The sequence below is a fragment of the Oncorhynchus mykiss genome, chromosome 23, assembly GCF_013265735.2.
Source record: "Oncorhynchus mykiss isolate Arlee chromosome 23, USDA_OmykA_1.1, whole genome shotgun sequence".
In the NCBI taxonomy this organism is placed as follows: domain Eukaryota; kingdom Metazoa; phylum Chordata; class Actinopteri; order Salmoniformes; family Salmonidae; genus Oncorhynchus; species Oncorhynchus mykiss.
In genome coordinates, this window is record NC_048587.1 from 37,810,378 (window position 1) to 37,836,130 (window position 25,753).

At 43.8% G+C, this 25,753-nt stretch overlaps 1 protein-coding gene across 1 annotated transcript in view; it reads left to right on the plus strand.

The window, feature by feature from the left end:
• Window positions 1–25,753, plus strand: part of dst (dystonin) — a 188,225-nt gene that overhangs the window by 111,257 nt on the left and 51,215 nt on the right. The window contains exons 40-58 of the mRNA XM_021580916.2: window positions 10–159; window positions 403–636; window positions 1,321–1,473; window positions 1,744–1,977; window positions 2,253–2,549; window positions 6,809–7,357; window positions 7,854–8,030; window positions 8,882–9,005; window positions 10,105–10,313; window positions 10,537–10,854; window positions 10,944–11,110; window positions 11,305–11,461; window positions 13,264–13,390; window positions 13,685–13,735; window positions 14,141–14,376; window positions 14,647–14,776; window positions 15,031–15,230; window positions 20,269–20,770; window positions 20,985–22,453. Coding sequence (XP_021436591.2) covers window positions 10–159; window positions 403–636; window positions 1,321–1,473; window positions 1,744–1,977; window positions 2,253–2,549; window positions 6,809–7,357; window positions 7,854–8,030; window positions 8,882–9,005; window positions 10,105–10,313; window positions 10,537–10,854; window positions 10,944–11,110; window positions 11,305–11,461; window positions 13,264–13,390; window positions 13,685–13,735; window positions 14,141–14,376; window positions 14,647–14,776; window positions 15,031–15,230; window positions 20,269–20,770; window positions 20,985–22,453 — 5,484 coding nt within the window. The remainder of the gene's footprint in view (window positions 1–9; window positions 160–402; window positions 637–1,320; window positions 1,474–1,743; window positions 1,978–2,252; window positions 2,550–6,808; window positions 7,358–7,853; window positions 8,031–8,881; window positions 9,006–10,104; window positions 10,314–10,536; window positions 10,855–10,943; window positions 11,111–11,304; window positions 11,462–13,263; window positions 13,391–13,684; window positions 13,736–14,140; window positions 14,377–14,646; window positions 14,777–15,030; window positions 15,231–20,268; window positions 20,771–20,984; window positions 22,454–25,753) is intronic.

A 25,753-nucleotide genomic window follows, 5' to 3' on the forward strand; every position in this document is an offset into this window, starting at 1 on the left:
GTTTTTCAGGCCAATTTGGAGTCAACATACCAGGAGCTCCTCAGTACCCTTAATCAACTATCAGGCTGTATTCATGACAACTCTGAGATGACCTACAACCTAGACATCATGAACACATATGACGTGAACACAGTGAAAGAAATGATCCAGAATATTGAGGTATCTTTTCATACCTTATTCTCCTTATGTTCCTTATTCACCTACAGTAGTGTATTTTAAGTATATTTTAAGTATATATGAATAAAATACACAGTATTTTTGTTATATGAAACGAAATTAAAAGTTTGTGGTTTTTCCCTAGAATTAACCAATGACACAGTATATTATGGTTTACATTTATACATCCAATGAGTTGTGTTGATTGGTTCAGCCCCCTTCCATGACCCCTGTCTGTGTTTCTAGGACATGGAGACTAATGTGTTAGGGACCCAGAGGCATCTGGAGGACACTGCATTTGACATCCAGTACTTTATCTCAGAGCATGCCCAGTTCCTGAGCCCAGCACAGAGCAAGCACCTCCTCAAGTCTCTCAGCGCCACCCAGAGGGCAATTAAGGATCAGATGGAGAGGGTGGCCAATCAGAGACGCACCCTTCAACTCCAGCTGGAGATCAGCGAGAATGAGAGTCAGCAGAAGGTTTGGACCCAAATGACTAGGCTTAGGGCCATTGCACCTTGGAAAGAGTCGATTTCAGTTTGTTGAGAAAACTATGAAAATGTATTGGTTGAAGTGAAGTGTGGCTGTGTGTGTATTTTATAGCTACATAAACAAATTATGGTCATGATATATATTTTAGAATATATATAAAATAATAATGTCACTAGTATTCATTAAGTGAGATTTATCATGTGTATATATTTATAATGTATAATGTGTTTTGAATGTGTTTTAATGAGAAGTTAGTCTCTTGCATGTTTCTTTTAACACTAAAAAGACCATTGCTTGACCACTGCCAAACGCTAACCTTTCTCCTGGTCGTGTTCACGTTTCACAGGCTTCAACACACCTTTACACTCTAAACTCCAGAGGGCAAACTCCAAAGGCATCTTCAGTGTGGGAACGTTTTTCTCAACCAACCTCAGCACTAACACACTTGGGAACAAATGTCCTATTCCTCTCTACTAAACCCATCCTCTTTCTTTACCATGTCAGAATGCTGGCCTGTTGAGTGGCTAGCATGTTTACAGCATACTCAGACCATTGTCATCAGGGGTTGACTATCTACGAACGTCCAGTATGATTAATGCCTACTATGTAGTGTATGCTGTTGGGAGGAGTGTAACATTGTAACATTGCAACATTGCTCTCTGGTGTGTGCAGTGCTTGGTGGAGAAACAGAAGGAGTTCTCAGACAAGTTGCAGGAGCTGTGTGACAACCTGACCAATACAGAGAACTGTCTGATAGGCCAGCAGCAGCAGGCCAAGAGTGTAGAGAGTGTGGAAGACCTGCAGCAGGTCCAGAAAGAGCATCAGGTACAGTACAGTAGCTTGTTGACGAAATGTTGGTTCTAATAAATGAATTGCATCTGAACTATAGAATGTATGGCTACATTATTTGATTTTAAGTATGATGTCATTGCTACACATTTATCGTATACACAATTATGCACATTGTGTTACACATGTATTGCTATTATACTGAATCTTGTTTGATCTGTTCACTAATTTATCACCTAACATTTCTGTTGTCATGCTTTCTGTGCCTGTGTCTGCATCTCTGTGTGTTAAATATTAAATGTCCAGGCCTTGCAGAAAGACATCCTGACCAACGGCAGTGCCTTGAATGAGGTCATCAGTAGCACCAAGAAGTTCCTGGATGAGAACCGGTCTATGCTGACCCCAGATCAGATCGCTGCCATCGAGAGCAAGCTGGAGGACGCCAAGAGCAAGGTCAAACTCATCAACCAACGGGCCGAGGAGTCAAGGAAAGACGTGGAGAAGTCTGTGACTACTGCTATCAAACAGGAGACTGAGAAGGTTGGAAAACATATTACATTTTGCATGCATCAACATTATCCATATACCATGACTCGGTGCAAATCTGAATCATGACAGTTAAACTTTCTATTGCAGGTGGTTTACAGGAAAAGATAGATCCGCTTAAAGACAAATAAAATGAGTTATGTTATTCAGCTTGATGATTGCTTACTTATTAAAATAATATATAAATGTACAAAATGTATAGTTATCTATTTAATCATATAATTTAGCCAACATCACATCACGTAACTCACTATGTTCTACCTGTTTAGGAGGCTGTTGTTGAGCAGTTTGAGGAGAGTAAGAACAAGATCGAGGGTCTGCTGGACTGGATCAACAACATAGGGAATGAGAAAGGGATGGGGGTCGATCAGACAGACCATATGGGCAAACAGAACGGGAACATGCCTTTGCCATCAAAGACCTCAGCCAAGAACATTCTGGGAGAGGATGATGACCCCAATGGAAACAATGGAAACGCTCTCCAGACTACAGATAACGACACTGGCAGACAGGCTACAGAGAAGACCCCAGAACTGGACCTGGACAAGCAGTATGATAGGGTCAAGGTAAATGAAGCTATTCTCTCTGGTGGTGCTTGATTCATAGTGGCTTGTTGTTACACAAGGCTCAGGTCCCTTTTTCTAATAGCTGCATTGACCTTTTCCTTATTCTTTTCTTTTATATATATATATATATATATAGGTTTTTGTATGTATGTAATTATGTATGTATGCATGTACAGTGCCTTGCGAAAGTATTCGGCCCCCTTGAACTTTGCGACCTTTTGCCACATTTCAGGCTTCAAACATAAAGATATAACACTGTATTTTTTTGTGAAGAATCAACAACAGGTGGGACACAATCATGAAGTGGAACGACATTTATTGGATATTTCAAACTTTTTTAACAAATCAAAAACTGAAAAATTGGGAGTGCAAAATTATTCAGCCCCCTTAAGTTAATACTTTGTAGCACCACCTTTTGCTGCGATTACAGCTGTAAGTGGCTTGGGGTATGTCTCTATCAGTTTTGCACATCGAGAGACTGAAATGTTTTCCCATTCCTCCTTGCAAAACAGCTCGAGCTCAGTGAGGTTGGATGGAGAGCATTTGTGAACAGCAGTTTTCAGTTCTTTCCACAGATTCTCGATTGGATTCAGGTCTGGACTTTGACTTGGCCATTCTAACACCTGGATATGTTTATTTTTGAACCATTCCATTGTAGATTTTGCTTTATGTTTTGGATCATTGTCTTGTTGGAAGAAAAATCTTCGTCCCAGTCTCAGGTCTTTTGCAGACTCCATCAGGTTTTCTTCCAGAATGGTCCTGTATTTGGCTCCATCCATCTTCCCATCAATTTTAACCATCTTCCCTGTCCCTGCTGAAGAAAAGCAGGCACAAACCATGATGCTGCCACCTCCATGTTTGACAGTGGGTATGGTGTGTTCAGGGTGATGAGCTGTGTTGCTTTTATGCCAAACATAACGTTTTGCACTGTTGCCAAAAAGTTCAATTTTGGTTTCATCTGACCAGAGCACCTTCTTCCACATGTTTGGTGTGTCTCCCAGGTGGCTTGTGGCAAACTTTAAACGACACTTTTTATGGATATCTTTAAGAAATGGCTTTCTTCTTGCCACTCTTCCATAAAGGCCAGATTTGTGCAATATACGACTGATTGTTGTCCTATGGACAGAGTCTCCCACCTCAGCTGTAGAGCTCTGCAGTTCATCCAGAGTGATCATGGGCCTCTTGGCTGCATCTCTGATCAGTCTTCTCCTTGTATGAGCTGAAAGTTTAGAGGGACGGCCAGGTCTTGGTAGATTTGCAGTGGTCTGATACTCCTTCCATTTCAATATTATCGCTTGCACAGTGCTCCTTGGGATGTTTAAAGCTTGGGAAATCTTTTTGTATCCAAATCCGGCTTTAAACTTCTTCACAACAGTATCTCGGACCTGCCTGGTGTGTTCCTTGTTCTTCATGATGCTCTCTGCGCTTTTAACGGACCTCTGAGACTATCACAGTGCAAGTGCATTTATACGGAGACTTGATTACACACAGGTGGATTGTATTTATCATCATTAGTCATTTAGGTCAACATTGGATCATTCAGAGATCCTCACTGAACTTCTGGAGAGAGTTTGCTGCACTGAAAGTAAAGGGGCTGACTAATTTTGCACGCCCAATTTTTCAGTTTTTGATTTGTTAAAAAAGTTTGAAATATCCAATAAATGTTGTTCCACTTCATGATTGTGTCCCACTTGTTGTTGATTCTTCACAAAAAAATACAGTTTCATATCTTTATGTTTGAAGCCTGAAATGTGGCAAAAGGTCGCAAAGTTCAAGGGGGCCGATTACTTTCGCAAGGCACTGTATGTATGTATGTATGTATGTATGTGTATATATATGTGTATGTATGTGTGTATGTATATATATATATACACACACAGTTGAAGTCGGAAGTACACTTATGTTGGAGACAATAAAACTCGTTTTTCAACTACTCCACAAATTTCTTGTTAACAAACTATAGTTTGTGCATGACAAAATATCTACTTTGTGCATGACACAAGTCATTTTCCCTAAAATTGTTTACAGAATGATTATTTCACTTGTAATTCACTGTATCACAATTCCAGTGGGTCAGAAGTTTACATACACTAAGTTGACTGTGCCTTTAAACAGTTTGGAAAATTCCAGAAAATTATGTCATGGCTTTAGAAGCTTCTGATAGGTTAATTGGCATCATTTGAGTCAATTGGAGGTGTGCTTGTGGATGTATTTCAAGGCCTACCTTCAAATTCAGTGCCTCTTTGCTTGGCATCATGGGAAAATCAAAAGAAATCAGCCAAGACCTCAGAAAAAATTGTAGACCTCCACAAGTCTGGTTCATCCTGGGGAGCAATTTCCAAACACCTGAAAGTACCACGTTCATCTGTACAAACAATAGTACCCAAGTATAACCACCATGGGACCATGCAGCCGTCATACCGCTCAGGAAGGAGACACGTTCTGTCTCCTAGAGATGAACGTACTTTGGTGCGAAAAGTGCAAATCAATCCCAGAACAACATAAAAGGTACAGGTAAAAAGTATCTATATCCACAGTAAAACACGTCCTACACCGACATAACCTGAAAGGCCACTCAGGAAGGAAACCAAAACTGCCATAAAAAAGCCAGACTACGGTTTGCAACTGCACATGGGGACAAAGATTGTACTTTCTGGAGAAATGTCCTCTGGTCTGATGAAACAAAAATAGAACTGTTTGGTAAGAACACCATCCCAACCTTGAAGCACGGGGATGGCAGCATCATGTTGTGGGGGTGCTTTGCTGCAGGAGAGACTGCTGCACTTCACAAAATTAATGGCATCATGAGAAGGGAAAATTATGTGGATATATTGAAGCAACATCTCAAGACATCAGTCAGGAAGTTAAAGCTTGGTCGCAAATGGGTCTTCCAAATGGACAATGACCCCAAGCATACTTCCAAAGTTGTGGCAAAATGGATTAAGGACAACAAAGTCAAGGTATTGGAGTAGCCATCACAAAGCCCTGACCTCAATCTTATAGAATATATGTGGGCAGAACTGAAAAGGCGTGTGCGAGCAAGGAGGACTACAAACCTGACTCAGCTCTTTTATTTTATTTAAAAAAAAAATATTTCACCTTTATTTAACCAGTTAATCTAGTTGAGAACAAGTTCTCATTTGCAACTGCGACCTGGCCAAGATAAAGCATAGCAGTGTGAACATACAACACAGAGTTACACATGGAGTAAACAATTAACAAGTCAATAACACAGTAGAAAAAAAGGAGAGTCTATATACATTGTGTGCAAAAGGCATGAGGAGGTAGGCGAATAATTACAATTTTGCAGATTAACACTGGAGGAATGGGCCAAAATTCACCCAACTTATTGTGGGACGCTTGTGGAGGCTACCCGAAACGTTTGACCCAAGTTAAACAATTTAAAGGCAATGCTACCAAATACTAATTGAGTGTATGTAAACTTCTGACCCACTGGGAATGTGATAAAATAAAGAAAAGCTGAAATAAATCACTCTCTCTAGTATTATTCTGACATTTCACGTTCTTAAAATAAAGTGGTGATCCTAACTGACCTAAAACAGGGAATTTTTACTAGGATTAAATGTATTTGGCTAAGGTGTATGTAAACTTCTGACTGTATTCAACTGTATTTATATATATACAAAAACATAGTCATGGGAAGCACAATTAAAACATCACATATTACCCAGAAAAACAGTTACATTCCTCAACAAATAAGTCCCGAGTCAATACTTCAAAGTGCCTGAATGACACCAGAACATCGTTTCCAAGTGGCGCAGCGGTCTAAGGCACTGCATCTCAGTGGCGTCACTACAGTTACCCTGGTTTGAATCCAGGTTGTATCACAACCGGCCATGATTGGGAGGCCCATAGGGCAGCGCACAATTGGCCAGCGTCGTCCGGGTTTGGCCGGTGTAGGCCGTCATTTTAAATAAGAATAGTTTAAAAAAAGCCTAGTTAAATACAGGTTAAATAAAAAATACAAATACATATAAAAATGTATTTTGAAATCTGTTCCAGCAATAGAGTCCATTAAAACTGAAAGCAGATTTTCCTAGCTCGGTGGAGACCCTAGGAACCTCAAGAGTTAACCAATACTTAAATGCAATATTTTCACTTTATTTTATTTTTAAATTTCATATCTTGTCCCGTGTGTTAAATATCAGTGTTGTAGGTTTTTCATGTGGCAATTTTTCATACTATGTCAATTTGACAATAAAGCTTTTGGAATTTGAATGGACTCTCTCCTCTTCCAGGCTCATCACCAGGAGATCCTGTCCCAGCAGCAGGACATGATCATGGCCACCCAGTCAGCCCAGGCTCTGCTGGACCACCAGGCCCATGCCTTGTCCTCCACGGAGAAAGACAAGCTGCAGATGGACATCCAGGAGTTGAAGGGTCGGTACGACGCTTCCCTTACCCAGGCAGAACAGCAGATGAAGCAGGTGGTCCAGGTCCAGGAGGAGCTGAAGAAGTTCCAAGGAGACTGTGAGGAGTTTGAGGGCTGGCTGCAGCAGGCCGAGGGGGAGGTGGGGGAGCTGGGAGCCCCCGCTGGAGCTCTGAACATCCTCACAGAGAAGCTCCAGAGACAGAAGAGCTTCTCTGAGGATGTCATCTCCCACAAGGGGGACCTGCGGTTCATCACCATCTCAGGGCAGAAGGTGCTGGACGTGGCGAAAGCTTGTGGACGCATGGACCCTAAGGGGAAAGATGCCCAGCTGGAGGTGGATACCACTGGAACCTGCGCTACTGTAAAGGATAAGCTGGACTCGGTTGCTGGCCGTTACAAAGCCCTGCACTCTCAGGTAAACTTCATATACCAGTACCACAAGACTGATTTAGCCCGCTGGACTAAAGCCTAGCCTCAAAGTCTTCAGCAAGGTTACTGATCACATGCATGTTGTTTACTGAACCACCTTGGTAACACCAGGAGGTCTACCTATTTAAATCAGTACGGTGAACACTGAGTGAGACACACATCTCAGGCTGATTGAATGTTTTTTTAATGGATGTAATATCCTACTCTCACCACACGGTGGAAGCATTTCTGTTTAATCAAAATGAAAGCAAATGAGTCATTGTTCTGTATCACAACACTGGTTCACTCTCATACTGAGAGGCAAAGGTTGACTTTGTGTAACTGTTCATCTTAAAAACAATTCAGATTAAATGCTCTCTTATTATATATTGCTGTCCAGCTTTTCTATAGGTTGAGATACAGAAAAGAGTAGGCAGTAATACTGCATGATTTCCAAGTTAGTAACTACCACAGCGATCAACATCACAACTAATTTCTTTCAGTGCAATGAGCTCGGCAACAACCTCAAAGATGTGGTGGACAAGTACAAGAAGTACGAGGACTCAACCGCTGGTCTCCTGAAGTGGCTCAACAACTCAGCAGAGGAAGCCAGAAGGCAACAGTCTGAGGTCATTGCTGCCGACCCTCAAACCCTACAGAAACAGCTGGAGGACACCAAGGTATGACAAAAAAATTAAATCTCACCAAACAGTATGAGTTTTATCCAGACAAAGCACATTACCACAGTGTAACAGACTCCGGGCTAGAGGAGGGCAAGTGGAGGAATAGCTGTTTACAGAACAGCCTTTTTTCAGAGTTTACTCACTGACGGCTCTGAGAACTGAATGGGTTTAGAGGTCATTACACCGCTTCAAACTTCCCTCTCCATATACAGTGTTTCCACTCACTTTAAAACAACACTGCTATTTTTAGGTCCAAATTCAAACCTCAAAGCAGTCCCCAAGACATGAATATCCTAACCATTTGTACATTTTCTTGCGTATGCCTTTGAGGCGGGGGTGGGGGGGTTACGATTGGAGTTGGACTGGACAGAGGTGTAGAGAATGCCTAGTATCCTTTAATAGATGATGTCCCTGCAGTACTCTCTGAGTCAAGCTGGCTTGCAACAAAAGTATGTAGTGTAGAGAGAGAGAGAGTGGGAGTAAAGTCATGTTCCATTACATCTCTCTATGGAGTTGTGTTGCAGTGGCTCATAGATATAGAAGATTAGTGGCGCCTAAAACTCAAGAATGTAGTTTATGTCAGGGAAATGCTACGTTTCCCCCTGAGTGCAACCAGTCAGGTATATGGAAAGTTACAGTAGTGGAGTTCTAGTATTTGAGTGTTTGAATAACACTATTTGTTTTTAGATGCTTTTACAAAATATTTGTCTCCAGCTTTAAATCTGTATAATTACAGCATTGTAATAAAGATATAGCTGGAGTTGATATATCTATATGGAGCGGTGTGGTTTGTCTGTTAGACATGGTGACTGTCTAATCTTCTGTCTGCCTGTGTTTGTCATGGTCAGGCTCTGCAAAATCAGACCACTGGTCGTCAGACTGCTGTGGAGACACTCCGCAAAACATCTGACTCTCTGGTCACTGCTGAGGGGGACCTGTTGACCAATCAGGACGAGATCCAGGAGACAGTAGGTGAGTAATCAGTCTTAAGTGTAGATTCTCATCCAATGCTATTTCTAAAAATGATGAAATACTTGACAATATAGTGCCACTGCCAATGTGTGGTTCCTATCATAGTTGACTGTTGGAGTGAAATAGTAGTAGGGGAGAGTGTGGTAAGTTGCGCCATCCCTTGTTTCTAGGACACCATACACAAATGTAATAATTTGACCAAATATTTAGGAAGAGGTCATCATATCATAGAGTCTGTGAAGGAAGAAACCACATGGGAAAAGTGGTAAGTAAGCTAGTTAGGTCCCAATTTTGTTTTCACCAAGTCAAAGTAATGTATTGTTCCAGAGGTTTCATGATGCTTGTATCTTAACCAAAGTCAATTTTGAGATTGTTCTATACATCCGTTGGGGTCTCTATAAGCGTCAATATGAGGTCCTAAATCTAGCATGAAAGTTGATCCTTGTGGGCTAATAAAAATGGTTTGCCTTGGGGTAAGTTGAGCCAATGGCCATGGAGTAAGTTGAGCCACAGTTTGAGCAAATGTAAGTGTTTTCTTCCCAGGCGTAATGCCAGGCATTATCGCGGGGATATGAGGTAACACCAGGTCCTGGTCTATGTTAAAAGTGTTTTTAAAAAGTACATAGTGTTTGTAAGTTGCTCAACTTACCCTGTCCAGCGGCTCAACTTATATCCGGGTAAGTGGTGCCAAGAGACCAATTATTTTGGACAACCTATTTTTCCAAAACTGTAATGTTTACATGAATTATGATTATTTTAATAAGAGATGCACAACATCCTGAAATATATAGATGTATATAAAGTAGATGTCTTTGTTAGAATGAATAGTATATTTCCCTTGACGGCGTGATGCTGAATGTAAAAATGTTTTACCTTGTCCCTAATGATATTGCGCTTGGCCGACTCAAAAGTATTTTTTGTATGTGCTGTATATTTACGATACAGTAATATTTTCCATATGTTTGACCTTAGCAGAAAGGTCGAACAGAGAGAACAGTGAAAACCCTGACTTGATTTGCTCATCATTTCCAAGTGGTATGAACTTTTACCATTGCTAAGCATTGACCCTAAAACCATTACATTGTGTCTTTGCTTTCAGATGATATTGTGGAAAGGTATGACAACCTGTCCAAGTCAGTGAGTGATCGTAATGAGAAGCTTCAGATCACCCTGACCCGCTCCCTGAGTGTCCAGGATGGCCTGGATGAGATGATGAGCTGGATGGAGGGAGTAGAGGAGAGTGTGAAGGAGAAAGGACACGTCCCTCTGGATTCAGCAGCCATTGGAGATGTGCTGAGCAACGGGGCCGTATGTACTGTAAACATTAACTTTGTGTCACTGTTTTTACCAGTCAAATAGCCATTTCACCATATTCACCTTACTGTAACTGGTTATTTTGGCTCAACCATTCATTTGGAATTTGTCTCTTTATGATCTTCGACAGATGATGAAACCTGAACTATAAAAGCATTGAAAAACATTCAAATGTCTCTAAAATAAATATTTGTCATCCGTTGTGTTTTTCTTCAAGGCTCTGGAGCAGGATATTTCCAGTCGCCAGAGTAGCATCTCGGCCATGAAGGCCAAGGTGAAGAAATTTGTGGAGACAGCTGACCCCTCCGCCGCGGCTCTGCTGCAGTCCAAAATGGACGCCCTGTCACAGCGCTTCTCTGACACCTGTGACAAGCACAAGCAGAAAATGGAGCAGCTGGAGCAGCTGAAGGACAAGGTGGAGGAGTTCGAGAAGACCTCGGACAAGGTGCAGCAGTTTGTGCTCAAGCGCTCACAGGCCCTCTCCGAAACAGACGGGCCAGGGAAAAATGTCAACGAGCTCTCGCAGCTCATGCAGGTAAATATGTTAATTTAATGCTTATTTTCAACCACACATTGCTCAATAGTGATCTTCCAATTGTTCTAACTGTTCTAATGTTTCTGTAGGACACTAACACTGAGTTGGCTGAACATGCCAAGGATGTGGAAATACTGCAAAAGCTGTCAAAGGAGCTGTCCAATATGGGTCCAGAGGGAAGCATGGCCCAGATTCAGGGAAAGATTGACAACCTCTCCAACAACTTCAATGCCTTCAAAGACACTGTGAAAGAGAAGTACGTGAAGATGACGGTAGCAGAGCTACCTGCTGATCCTCATGTACAATCTACTTGTGGGGATACTTGTTCTCATTTGACACAGAAGAAACATCATTATTTTATCTCGCCAGTTGACAGTCATGTTTTGGCATATTTTATATGTCTCTGTGATGTGATGTGAATGTGGTTGTCTTCTCCCTTTTACAACACAGAGAGGAGGAGGTGTCTTCCTGCCAGGACCAGCTGGGAGACTTCAGGGATGCAGCCGGAGCTCTCAGGACGTGGCTGGAGGAGACAACAGAGAAAGTCCCTGTGGTTCAGCCAACCAGCAGTGAACAGAGTCTATTGAATGACCTGCAGAGAGTCAATGTGAGTGAGCAGGCAGACTGGTCTGGTACTAGATAGCCCCCCTTACTTATTTGCATTATGGAAATGGTATGTTCTACCTTTGTTCTTAGTGCAAAGAAGGACAACTGCATAGCTATGTTACAAAGGTGCAGGTGAATGTGGAGCTTGTTCTTCAAATGGCCTTGAATGCCTTATGTTACATTTTTTAGGTTGAGTAATTTAGCAGACGCTCTTATCCAGAGCAATGTACAGGAGTAATTATGATTAAGTGCTTTGCTCAAGGGCACATTGGCTTATTTTTCACCTAGTTGGCTCTGGGATTTGAACCAGCAATCTCTCGGTTACTGGCCCAATGCTCTCACATTTATTTTGCAATTTTATTTATATATAAAGCCATTTTTAAATTAGCAGATATCACAAAGTGCTATACAGTAACCCAGCCTAAAACCCCAAACAGCAAACAATGCAGATGTAGGAACACAGTGGCTAGGTAAATCTCACTAGAAAGGTAGGAACCTAGGAAGAAACCTAGAGAGGAACCAGGCTCTGAGGGGTGGCCAGTTATCTTATGGTTGTGCCGGGTGGACATTATAAGAGTATATGGCCATTAAGGCTAAATTGTTCTTCAAGATGTTCAAACGTTCATAGATGACCAGCAGGGTCAAATAATAATCACAGTGGTTGTAGAGGGTGCAACAGGTCAGTACCTCGGGAGTAAATGTCAGTTGGCTTTTCATAGCCGAGCATTCAGAGGTCGAGACAGCAGGTGCAATAGTGAGAGAGAAGAGTCGAAAAAAGCAGGTCTGGGACAAGGTAGCACGTCCGGTGAACAGGTCAGGGTTCCATAGCCGCAGTCAAAACAGTTGAAACTGGAGCAGCAGCACGACCAGGTGTACTGGGGACAGCAAGGAGTCATCAGGGCAGGTAGTCCAGAGGCATGCTCCAGGTCCTCCAGGAGGGGAGAGAGAGGAATTAGAGGGAGCATACTTAAATTCACACAGGACACCAGATAAGACGGGGGGGGGGGGGGCTCATCCAATGATACACCCGGACAGGGCCAACCAGGCAGGATATAACCCCACCCACTTTGCCAAAGCACAGCCCCCACACCACAAGAGGGATATCAACAGACCACCAACTTACTACCCTGAGACAAGGCTGAGTATATTCCACAAAGATTTTCTCCACCGCCGAACATCTAGGCTACCTGCCGCTCATGTTTTTCTGTCATATTACACACGTCACAGGTTTGGCACTTAATGTGTTTTTGTAATGGAGTAAGAGGAGTGCGGTGCGATATATCACTATTTTGTCCTCCCTGATTTCACAGTAGTTTCCATGCCAAAGTAATAAAAGGATGGTAAGTGTTTAACATAGGACTCGTCAGGGAGTCAAACACTAAATAACTGTGACTCTCTGCCAGAAAAAAACTTCCAATCAGAGATGAACTGGTACAGTGTGTCACAGAAAAAAGATAAAAGACAAGAAGAGAGTAACGAACCATAAGTAAATAGGTCAAACATCAAAGATTAAAACACAAATCCCTCCACACTTAATATACATTTGCATATTGAATAATTTGTTTGTACCATGCGAAAAATCACAGTTTAAAATGAAATTAATCAGGACTTGACATTGGAAAGGGTTTCCTTTGAGTCTTGATGCTGCATTGCTCCAAATATATTTAGCTTGGCCCTGCTTCTTACAATAAACAGTCAAGACAGAGTCATTCAGTGTTCTCTCAATGTAGCCATGCAAATTGCAGCCCTATTCGGGACAGTGTTGTGTAAACTATGTTATTGGTTTGATTGATCTCTTTTCAGGCTCTAATGGAGGAATGGACAACCAAAGGCTCTGCTGTCCAAGATATAAATAGCAAAGGATCTGCGCTATGTAGCTTCATAAGTGTTCTCACATCTCCAGCCAAGACCAAGATGTCACACAAGTCAGGTACTGTATGTTTTCAGAAGGTTTGATTATCTCAAAGCAGTTTGTTAGAGATATTTTTAAGCAAATGGTTGTGTTCGGGAATGAGAAAACAATGAAACGGGAGATACCCGTTTTCTGTTGCAACACGTTTTGCTACGCTGTACTGTACTGAACATGACCCTGATCTCAATGTAACCACAGTGATCATACAATGATCTTTTTCCTGTATGACAACCCAATAGAGTCTAGTTTGCTTTTGACATTTGTACTTAACAAATAAGCATGATCTTATGTATTTGTTTGTTTTGCGATCAGCCGTTGCTAACGGTGGTGGCCCCGGAAACCATGCCTACCTAACCAATAAAGGTACTTTTTCTTTACCAGTGTGTCATGTTAGGAATGTATCAACACAGTGTTCCAGACCTGTACATTATCATAACAACTTATCATTTAATGGCTTGTCCGGTAGAAATGGTCTGTTTTAGCCTCGTCTTGTACTTATCCTTGATTCTCTCTACTGGAAATGTCCCATTCTTTTTACATTCCAATGTATTTTCAATATACCTTCAATAGCATGAAAACCCATTTCAAACCAGCTGTGTTTAGACCACACTGCAAAAAAAATTCACAGACTAAATTCACAAACTAATTTTTGATGTGACCATTTCCAGTAGTGCTGTAACTGCTTACAGCAGTGCCTTGTCCAAGTCATTGTTGTTATAAAAGGTAAACTGGCTGATGTCTAACACTCTAACCTCTAACCACCCACAGAGCTGATGGTGGTACAGCAGAACATGTCGTATATCAATGAGGGCCACGAGAGCCTGGGAGAACTACTGAAGGACCGGGCTGCAGAGCTCTCTGGCCTGGTGCAGCAGATGGCAGAGGCCCAGAAGGAGACAGATGCCATGATAACATGGCTGAAGGACATGAAGAAGACAACAGCATCCTGGAACTCTGCGTCCACAGAGAAAGACGCCATGAAAACACAACTGGAGCAACAGAAGGTAGATTCAGCCAAGGCCTGGTCTGCATAGACTGTTTCTACATTGTAATAGTTGTTGTGCATATGGCTTATTATAGTAGTGGTTTAGTACATCCAGTGGTATCATATGAAATATCTCACAGTATTATTGGTATGCAAAATGCTCTGTGGGAAGCCAATGTTTTAGGCAGGTGCCTCTTGTCTCTACTCTGTGCATTTCAGAGTGCATGAAGAGCCAATGAATGAAATGTATGATGGTTTTAGTAAAGCACTATATCTCTATTTTCCTCAGGCCTTTGAGGAGGACATGAAACAAAAGCACGAGCAGCTCCAGAAGCTGAGAGAGAAGCTCCTCCATCTGATTGAGAAACACCCAGACTCTCCTGAAGCAGCCAAATGGAAGCAGATGCTGGCACAGATAGGTATGCAGTATGCAGCATCCCATCTGTTTGTCTCCAAATGTTTTAATATCTACTGCATCAATGCAGAGAGCTTTACCCGGGGTCAGTCCAGTCCAGTCAACCGCTCCCCCTTTTCCAAGGCTTCATGACAGAATACCTGGCCTCCCCCACACCTACAGACTTGGCAGACTCATACAGCTAAGACCTAATCAGTAGGGGCTGTGCAAAGTTCAAGTTGCCAGGGTGTTTTGTGCTGACTGATGTTTGTTCCTCAGATGCTGCCTGGGCGGATGTAAGCGGGTCGGTGGAGGACAGGAAGCAGCAACTGGAGGAGTCCAACAGAAACCTGGACGTGTTCCAGACCACTGAGCCACAGCTCCGCCAGTGGCTCTCAGAGAAGGAGATGATGCTCAGTGTCCTGGGGCCCCTCTCCATGGACCCCAACATGCTCAACACACAGAGGCAGCAAGTCCAGGTACTTCACTATGGGACATATTAGTTAGTGTTGAAATTATTACCACCATGTACAGTTCAATGTCAATGTCACCTACTTCACACGTAAGCTAATGTTAAAGACAGTCATTGTTTTGTCTGCAGGCCAAATGTTGAGGCTTGCCAGAATTAGTCAAAATCAAGATGATTAAGATTTATTTATTTATTTTTTATTTTACCTTTATTTAACCAGGTAGGCAAGTTGAGAACAAGTTCTCATTTACAATTGCGACCTGGCCAAGATAAAGCAAAGCAGTTCGACAGATACAACGACACAGAGTTACACATGGAGTAAAACAAACATACAGTCAATAATACAGTATAAACAAGTCTATATACAATGTGAGCAAATTAGGTGAGAAGGGAGGTAAAGGCAAAAAAGGCCATGGTGGCAAGGTAAATACAATATAGCAAGTAAAACACTGGAATGGTAGTTTTGCAATGGAAGAATGTGCAAAGTAGAAATAAAAATAATGGGGTGCAAAGGAGCAAAATTAATTAATTAATTAAATACAGTTGGGAAAGAGGTAGTTGTTTGGGCTAAATTATAGGTGGGCTATGTACAGGTGCAGTAATCTGTGAGCTGCTCTGACAGTTGGTGCTTAAAGCTAGTGAGGGAGATAAGTGTTTCCAGTTTCAGAGATTTTTGTAGTTCGTTCCAGTCATTGGCAGCAGAGAACTGGAAAGAGACGCGGCCAAAGAAATAATTGGTTTTGGGGGTGACTAGAGAGATATACCTGCTGGAGCGTGTGCTACAGGTGGGAGATGCAATGGTGACCAGCGAGCTGAGATAAGGGGGGACTTTACCTAGCAGGGTCTTGTAGATGACATGGAGCCAGTGGGTTTGGCGACGAGTATGAAGCGAGGGCCAGCCAACGAGAGCGTACAGGTCGCAATGGTGGGTAGTATATGGGGCTTTGGTGACAAAACGGATTGCACTGTGATAGACTGCATCCAATTTGTTGAGTAGGGTATTGGAGGCTATTTTGTAAATGATATCGCCAAAGTCGAGGATTGGTAGGATGGTCAGTTTTACAAGGGTATGTTTGGCAGCATGAGTGAAGGATGCTTTGTTGCGAAATAGGAAGCCAATTCTAGATTTAACTTTGGATTGGAGATGTTTGATATGGGTCTGGAAGGAGAGTTTACAGTCTAACCAGACACCTAAGTATTTGTAGTTGTCCACGTATTCTAAGTCAGAGCCGTCCAGAGTAGTGATGTTGGACAGGCGGGTAGGTGCAGGTAGCGATCGGTTGAAGAGCATGCATTTAGTTTTACTTGTATTTAAGAGCAATTGGAGGCCATGGAAGGAGAGTTGTATGGCATTGAAGCTTGCCTGGAGGGTTGTTAACACAGTGTCCAAAGAAGGGCCGGAAGTATACAGAATGGTGTCGTCTGCGTAGAGGTGGATCAGAGACTCACCAGCAGCAAGAGCGACCTCATTGATGTATACAGAGAAGAGAGTCGGTCCAAGAATTGAACCCTGTGGCACCCACATAGAGACTGCCAGAGGTCCGGACAACAGACCCTCCGATTTGACACACTGAACTCTATCGGAGAAGTAGTTGGTGAACCAGGCGAGGCAATCATTTGAGAAACCAAGGCTGTTGAGTCTGCCGATGAGGATGTGGTGATTGACAGAGTCGAAAGCCTTGGCCAGATCAATGAATACGGCTGCACAGTAATGTTTCTTATCGATGGCGGTTAAGATATCGTTTAGGATCTTGAGCGTGGCTGAGGTGCACCCATGACCAGCTCTGAAACCAGATTGCATAGCAGAGAAGGTATGGTGAGATTCGAAATGGTCGGTAATCTGTTTGTTGACTTGGCTTTCGAAGACCTTAGAAAGGCATGGTAGGATAGATATAGGTCTGTAGCAGTTTGGGTCAAGAGTGTCCCCCCCTTTGAAGAGGGGGATGACCGCAGATGCTTTCCAATCTTTGGGAATCTCAGACGACACGAAAGAGAGGTTGAACAGGCTAGTAATAGGGGTGGCAACAATTTCGGCAGATAATTTTAGAAAGAAAGGGTCCAGATTGTCTAGCCCGGCTGATTTGTAGAGGTCCAGATTTTGCAGCTCTTTCAGAACATCAGCTGAATGGATTTGGGAGAAGGAGAAATGGGAAAGGCTTGGGCGAGTTGCTGTTGGGGGTGCAGTGCTGTTGACAGGGGTAGGAGTAGCCAGGTGGAAAGCATGGCCAGCCGTAGAAAAATGCTTATTGAAATTCTCAATTATGGTGGATTTATCAGTGGTGACAGTGTTTCCTATCTTCAGTGCAGTGGGCAGCTGGGAGGAGGTGTTCTTATTCTCCATGGACTTTACAGTGTCCCAGAACTTTTTTGAGTTAGTGTTGCAAGAAGCAAATTTCTGCTTGAAAAAGCTAGCCTTGGCTTTTCTAACTGCCTGTGTATAATGGTTTCTAGCTTCCCTGAACAGCTGCATATCACGGGGGCTGTTCGATGCTAATGCAGAACGCCATAGGATGTTTTTGTGTTGGTTAAGGGCAGTCAGGTCTGGGGAGAACCACGGGCTATATCTGTTCCTGGTTCTAAATTTCTTGAATGGGGCATGTTTATTTAAGATGGTAAGGAAGGCATTTTTTAAAAATATCCAGGCATCCTCTACTGACGGGATGAGGTCAATATCCTTCCAGGATACCCCGGCCAGGTCGATTAGAAAGGCCTGCTCGCTGAAGTGTTTCAGGGAGCGTTTTACAGTGATGAGAGGAGGTTGTTTGACCGCTGACCCATTACTGATGCAGGCAATGAGGCAGTGATCGCTGAGATCTTGGTTGAAGACAGCAGAGGTGTATTTAGAGGGGAAGTTGGTTAGGATGATATCTATGAGGGTGCCCGTGTTTAAGGCTTTGGGGAGGTACCTGGTAGGTTCATTGATCATTTGTGTGAGATTGAGGGCATCAAGTTTAGATTGTAGGATGGCTGGGGTGTTAAGCATGTTCCAGTTTAGGTCGCCTAGCAGCACAAGCTCTGGAGATAGATGGGGGGCAATCAGTTCACATATGGTGTCCAGAGCACAGCTGGGGGCAGAGGGTGGTCTATAGCAGGCGGCAACGGTGAGAGACTTGTTTTTAGAGAGGTGGATTTTTAAAAGTAGAAGTTCAAATTGTTTGGGTACAGACCTGGATAGTAGGACAGAACTCTGCAGGCTATCTTTGCAGTAGATTGCAACACCGCCCCCTTTGGCAGTTCTATCTTGTCTGAAAATGTTGTAGTTTGGAATTAAAATGTCTGAATTTTTGGTGGTCTTCCTAAGCCAGGATTCAGACACAGCTAGAACATCCGGGTTGGCAGAGTGTGCTAAAGCAGTGAATAGAACAAACTTAGGGAGGAGGCTTCTAATGTTAACATGCATGAAACCAAGGCTATTACGGTTACAGAAGTCGTCAAAAGAGAGCGCCTGGGGAATAGGAGTGGAGCTAGGCACTGCAGGGCCTGGATTCACCTCTACATCGCCAGAGGAACATAGGAGGAGTAGAATAAGGGTGCGGCTAAAAGCAAAAAGAATTGGTCGTCTAGAACGTCTGGAACAGAGAGTAAAAGGAGGTTTCTGGGGGCGATAAAATAGCATCAAGGTATAATGTACAGACAAAGGTAAGGTAGGATGTGAATACAGTGGAGGTAAACCTAGGTATTGAGTGATGAAGAGAGAGATATTGTCTCTAGAAACATCATTGAAACCAGGAGATGTCATCGCATGTGTGGGTGGTGGAACTAATAGGTTGGATAAGGTATAGTGAGCAGGACTAGAGGCTCTACAGTGAAATAAGCCAATAAACACTAACCAGAACAGCAATGGACAAGACATATTGACATTAAGGAGAGGCATGCTTAGTCGAGTGATCAAAAGGGTCCAGTGAGTGGAGAGGTTGGTTGAGGGTCACGGCGATTTAGACAGCTAGCCAGGCCATCGGTAGCAAGCTAGCATAGGTTGGAGTCTGTTGTTAGCCACCTCTTGCGTTCGGTCAGTAGATTAGTGGGGTTCCGTGTGGTAGAGGGGATTAATCCAAATCACACAACAACAACAAAAATAAGAACAATAGATATAGTTATAGAGGCCCGAGAAGAAAACATAATAATAATAAAAATAAATAAATTGTCCGATTGTCTATTCAGATAGCAGCCGGTAAGACAGCTAACGGTTAGCGGGCCGCAGATGGGCGTTCAGGTAACGTCGCGACGGAGGAGCCAGCCGGATCTCCTTCAGGTAGATAACGTCGGCAGTCCAGTTGTGAAGGCCCGGTGGGGCTCCGCGTAGGCAGCAAAACGGGTCCGGATAGGTGACCGCAGCCCAGGAGTGAACGATGGAACTCAGGAGTGATTGACGGAGCTGGCTAGCACCGGAACAACCGATGTTTGCTCCGGAATCGACGAAAGCCGATTGTCACACGGATAGCAGTTAGCTAGCTGTGAGATCCGGGCATGAATGTCCAGAGAGCAGTCGAAATCCAGGGACATGGAGAGAAAAATTGGTCCGGTATGTTCCGTTCCGAGCCGCGCTGCGCCGTACAAAACTGGCGATAGATTTTCGATAGATTTTCGAGCCAAAGGATAGCCGATGACCACAAACCGTGGTTAGCTGAATACTAACGATTTGCCAGTAAAGAAGCTAACTAGCTTCTGATTAGCTTCTGGATTAGCTTCTGGGCTAGCTCCTGGCTAGCTTCTGGCTAGTTTCTGGCTAGCTTCTTGGGGTTTCTGGCTAGCTTCTTGGAGGATTACAGATCTGAGGTAAATAATACTTTTTTATAAATATAAATTGGTGAGGCGGGTGAGGCAGGAGAGTGTTTTGAAGATGAGTTGATGGAAAATAAAAATAAAATGTATGTGAAAAAAGTTGTAAATGTATATATATATACAGGACACGACAAGTCTGAACTGCTATGCGATCTTGGAGAGATCGATTAAAAGGGTATTAAAAGGGTTGAACCATTTTGCACATTATATGCATTATTAAACACCAACATTTACTATTTATTATCATATTGACTTGTCCCTCCTAGATCCTCCTGAACGAGTTTGACAGCCGTAAGCCACAGTATGACCAGCTTAATGAGGCTGCTGCTGCTATCCTGAGCACCTCAGCCAAGCAGGACCCCTCCTCTGGTGGGAAGGTGGTGAAGGACCAACTGGCCGCCGTCACCCAGAAATGGCAGGGCCTGACTGGGCAGCTGAGACAGCGAGCCGGCCTCATCGACCAGGCCGTGGGGAAGACGGCCCAGTTCCAGGATCTGCTGAGGAGCTTGAGCCAGAGCGCCGCCTCACTGGAGACCCGGCTCAACAGCCAGCAGGCCCTTAGCAGTCAGCCTGACGTGGTGAAGAAGCAGCTGGAAGAGGCTAACACCATCTCTGGCCAGCTGAGGGAGGAGAGGAAGAGACTGAAAGCGGCTGAGACCCTCTGCTTGGAGCTCTCTGCCCTGGTCACTGAGGACTACCTGAAAACAGACCTAGCCAGGCAGCTGGAGGTGGTCACCAAGCCCTTCAAACAGTTGGAGGACAAAGCAGGTTTGGCTTTGATTTCATTTGCTTTCATTTTTTTACATTATATGTTTTTTTTCTCTTTAACGAGAAGCTTCAGGCTGTACTGTGGTTTAATGTCTGAAACTTTGACAGCCATTGAAGGAGTTTCATGATGAGGTAGACATTGTCATTCTGAATGATAAATGTATGCTTTGTTCCTCTGCCACTTAATGACATTAATGTATATGCTCTTTTTTAGTGAAGCGGATCCAGCAGCTGAACTCGGCCTTCGCAAGCTCCCAGCAGTTCCACCAGACCTCCAAAGACTTCCAGCGGTGGATGAATGAGACGCTCCAGGAGCAGTCTAAATCCCAGGCAGTCTCAGCCCAGGTGGAGAACCTTCAGCAAAGCCTGAAAGAGCACAGTACCCTGCAGAAGGCCCTAAGTGAACATAAGGACCCATACAGCACCATCGTCAGGGAGGGGGAGACCCTACTCCAGAACACAGATGGGGCAGAGAAGGTGGCGCTGCAGGGCCAGCTGGCCACATTGCGTTCCAACTGGGACGACGTGAAGAAGAGCTCATCCGAGCGGCAGGATAAGCTCCAGGGGGCGCTGCAGAGGGCCCAGAAGTATCACGAGCATGCTGAGAAGCTCCAGTCTTGGGTCCAGGAGAGTGAGGTCAGGGAGGGTAGCGTCAGGCTCAGCGTGGACCCAGCGGAGGTGGAGAGCTCAATCTCCCAGCTGAAGGCCATCCAGAAGGACGTGGACAAACACAGAGGCCTGGTGGCGCAGCTGAACACTGCAGCCGAAAGCCTCCTGGAGGTGGCCAATGCAGACACAGAGGCCGTCAGGGAGGAGAAGGCGGCCATTGGGCAGAGCGTTGACCGGGTCACAGAGAGGGTCCAGAACAAGAGGGATTCTCTGGACAAGATCTCACAGAGGCTGAAGGAGTTCAACGACACCCACAAAGAGGCCAAGGGCCAGCTGGCAGGGGCTAAGAAGCAGCTAGATGCCCACACATCACTGGGGGTCCAGGCCTACAGCAACAAGAACCTGATCAGCATGAAGGCCCAGCAGAAGAGCCTGGATGGGGTCAACACACAGCTGGAGCACCTGAAGAGCCTTGCCCAGGGCCTGGTGGCCGACGTCCCCGAAGCTGACGGGGTGACAGACCTCCTCCTTCAGGCCGACAGCCTGGAGAAAGAGTACGGCTCCCTCAGCAAGGATGTAGGGAAGACTTGCTCCACCTTGGAGGGCAAGCTGCAGGGCATCGGGCAGTTCCAGACCAACATCCGCGAGATGTTCACCCGCTTCGCAGATTTAGATGATGAGCTTGACAGCATGGCTCCTGTGGGCCGCGAACTGGCCACTCTGAATGAGCAGCAGGGCGGCATCAAGGTCTTTGTGGAGAAACTGCAGGAGCTGATGGCAGACACGGCTCGAGGAGAGGACAGATGTAAGAAGATGCTGGAAACTGAGGCCTCCCCAGATCTTCTGGGGCTGAAGAGAGATCTGGATGTTCTGAGTAAGCAGTGTGGCAAGCTGATGGACAGAGCCAAAGGGAGAGAGGAAGAGGTGGGGAGTACACTCACCCGTCTAAATGAGCTTTACTCCAAGCTACAGCAGTTCACTAACAAACTGGGCGGGGCTGAGGTCAAGGAGGAGGGTCAAGGGTCAGTTGGCATGGAGACGGATGTCATCAACCAACAGTTGGAAGCTTTCAAGGTAAGATTACATTTTGTTAACATTTTACAGTAAAGTAAATGTAATGGAAAGGCTGATACTGTATTATCAAGCTTGGTCGCCACCACTAATGGTGATTAATTGTGGTTTTGAATGCCTTACGCATTGGCTACATTATGGTATCATATTATTTCAGCTCATGCTTTACTATTGTACTCTAGCGCTATCACTTTCACCAGCCACATCACTCAACTGGATGACATTACCCTGCCAAAAAGATATCATCCTTACATACAGTACTACCCTAAAATAACCATTAGTAAGACTTATAACACCTGGAGTAACATAGGATCTTGAGTGTCTGTTTGAGCTACACCTACACCAAAATATTATTTTGATTTACTGAACTCGCTACAACAAAACATTCCATTACTGGGTAATTTGGTTGCAACAGTTTAAAAACATACAGCAAGTTCAAGTACCATATTAAATAAAAGTACTTTAAAACCAGATAAACAGTAAAGACACAAAGCATCAATAAACAAAGTGCAAAGTGCAGTAGAAAACCATAAGAACATTTCAGTTTCACCCACAATCTACTGATCTACTGTTCAAGTTTCCACGGAAATCTCTGGAAATAAATCCACATCACTATCTTAATTCAGTAAGTTCCTATGGGGATTTTGCATGATGCTTTTTGCTGCATTAACCCCAGTGGTATTGTAAGTTAAACAACAGGGCTCTCTAATTCTCTTTTGGGCCTGGTGGCCACCTGCGTGACCCTCCTCTGGGGAATACTGTTTCAGTATGTTGTTGAGCATCTGGTCCAGACAAAAGAGCTCTGACCTGCTCAGATGCCATTGTGGTGGGTGGGTGACGGGCGACCCAGGAACCAGCTAAGAACCAGTGGGGTGTCCTATGTTGCACTGGCCTGGGGTAACGAGCATTACCCAGCCTGACTCCTGCTCCCCTCTCCCTCTCCTCCACTTTAAGAATGAGTGTGGGGCCTCCCGAGTGGTGCAGTGGTCTAAGGCACTGCATCACAGTGCTAGAGGCGTCACTACAGATCCAGGTTCAATGTGTAGTAGCCAGCCGGGACCAGGAGACCCATGAGCCGGTGCACAATTGGCCCAGCGTGGTCTGGGTTAGGGGAGGGTTTGGCCGGCTGGGATGTCCTTGTCCTATCGCACTCTAGCGACTCCTTGTGGCAGCCGTGCGCATGCACGCTGACTTCGGTCGCCAGCTGTACGGTGTTTCCTCTGACACATTGGTGTGGCTGGCTTCTGGGTTAAGCGGGCAGTGTGTCAAGAAGCAGTGCGGCTTGGCGGGGTCGTGTTTCGCCTCTCCCAAGTTCGTATGGGAGTTGCAGCGATGGGACAAGACTGTAACTGCAATTGGATACCACGAAATTGGGGAGAAAAAGGGGTTAAAAGTACAATATATATATATATATATATATATATATAATAAACAAAAATTGGCGTGGTCTTACCTGGTCACTCGTTGGCATGAAAGAGTGAACACACGCTTTTTTCATTATTCAGCTCTACCAGCTAATTCACTGGTGTTTGAGCATCTGCTCTTCCTCTTTAGAAAGAGCTGACTAAAAGTCTTAAAGTTTGTGTTAGCCTGTCTGTGGATGGTTTTAGATGCTCATCGTTGGTGTGCATGACTTTGCTGTATAAGCCTACCTGAATTTGAACTTTCCCCTGTAGAATTTAAGAGTACACAGGGCATTGCTTTTCTAGCTGTGGAACATCTTGAGGTGGTGGTTACTATATGTCATACCGTTGCCGTTAACAATAAAGGCATCTAGTAGTACATGCTTACGCTGTATTGGAAATATCTGGATTCTACAGAAATGGAAAGGGAGCCAGAATAGTAACCACTAGCCAGAAACCATATTCCTGCAGTGCAATATTCACTCCCCTACATATACTGAACTCTATAGACTCCTTCTCCAACCAACACATTTACCACTACTAGGAGTTTTTAATCATTCAACATTATTGTTTTTGTATTTACAGAGTTTTTCTCCCTTCAAACAAGTTTCCTTTGATGTTAGCTTGAATGTGTAAAACGTCTTTATGCTCTCTATGAAATAAAACAACAATTATTTTATAAAACACTATCTTAATACGAAAGATATGAGAGAATATAAATGAAACACTAACAACAGCATAATTGTGCCATAATATTATCAAGGCTTTTGTTGGTATATCAGTGGTGGATGAAACATGACTTGATGTGGGATAATAAAGCATTCTAAAAGCCTGTAAATGCTGTTAGAGTTGATGGATGGGGATTAACTATTCAGATTTGGGAAAGAAAAAAAAAGTTATTTATTGTCTGAAAGCATCATATCAAAACATGACTTTTAACCAAATGTTTCATACTACAGCATTACACATCTATTTGAAAATATAGGCCAAAGGAATTTGTTAAATTTTGTTATGATGTTTTTTTTAATTTAATCACAAGTACATTCACAAACATCAGCCTTTAGATAAATACCTTAAAATATATGAAAATATAGGTCTCGTAGAACTGCAGTCAATGTTCTGAATGGTAGCTGGAATTATAATAATATATAATGTAATTTTGTGCAAGTTAACCCATTTTACACATTGTGTTTTTGAGCTACAGACGTCTGGGTTGTTCCATTGGATTCGTCTATTTCATCTGTAGATACAAACCATGAGACTGTGTGGTTAACGGGGACTGAGCTAGTGCAGGGTTTGAGAGACAAGGGTGGATCCCCAAGGTGCCCGGGCCAGGTCTGTAGAATCTGAATGGTTTGAGCTACACGCTATTAAAATCTATCTATGAGAAGTTGAGACTCTCACGAAAACACATGTAACATGTTTTGCTCTATGACACTCACAAGCTACACAAATGTCGTTCTTCTACATAGAAAATCATAGGATATCCCGGGACATAGTGTCTATAATACTGTAATACATTCACATAGATTCTGTCACAAACTCCACACAGTTGTCACTGACTAGTTGGATCTTCATTTCCTGGTGAGCAAACAATTTCTGTACTCACAGCATTCATATAAATAAAACAAAACATTTTTGTGATATCAAATTGTGATCTTGTCTCATCGCTACAACTCCCCAACGCGCTCGGGAGAGGCGAAGGTTGAGTCATGCATCCTCTGAAACATGACCTGCCAAACCGCGCTTCTTAACACCCACCCACTTAACCCAGAAGCCAGCTGTACCAATGTGTCAGAGGAAACACTGTTCAACTGACGACCGTAGTCAGCCTGCAGGCCAAGTAAATCCCCTCTGGCCAAACCCTCCCCTAACCCGGACGACACTGGGACGATGCTGG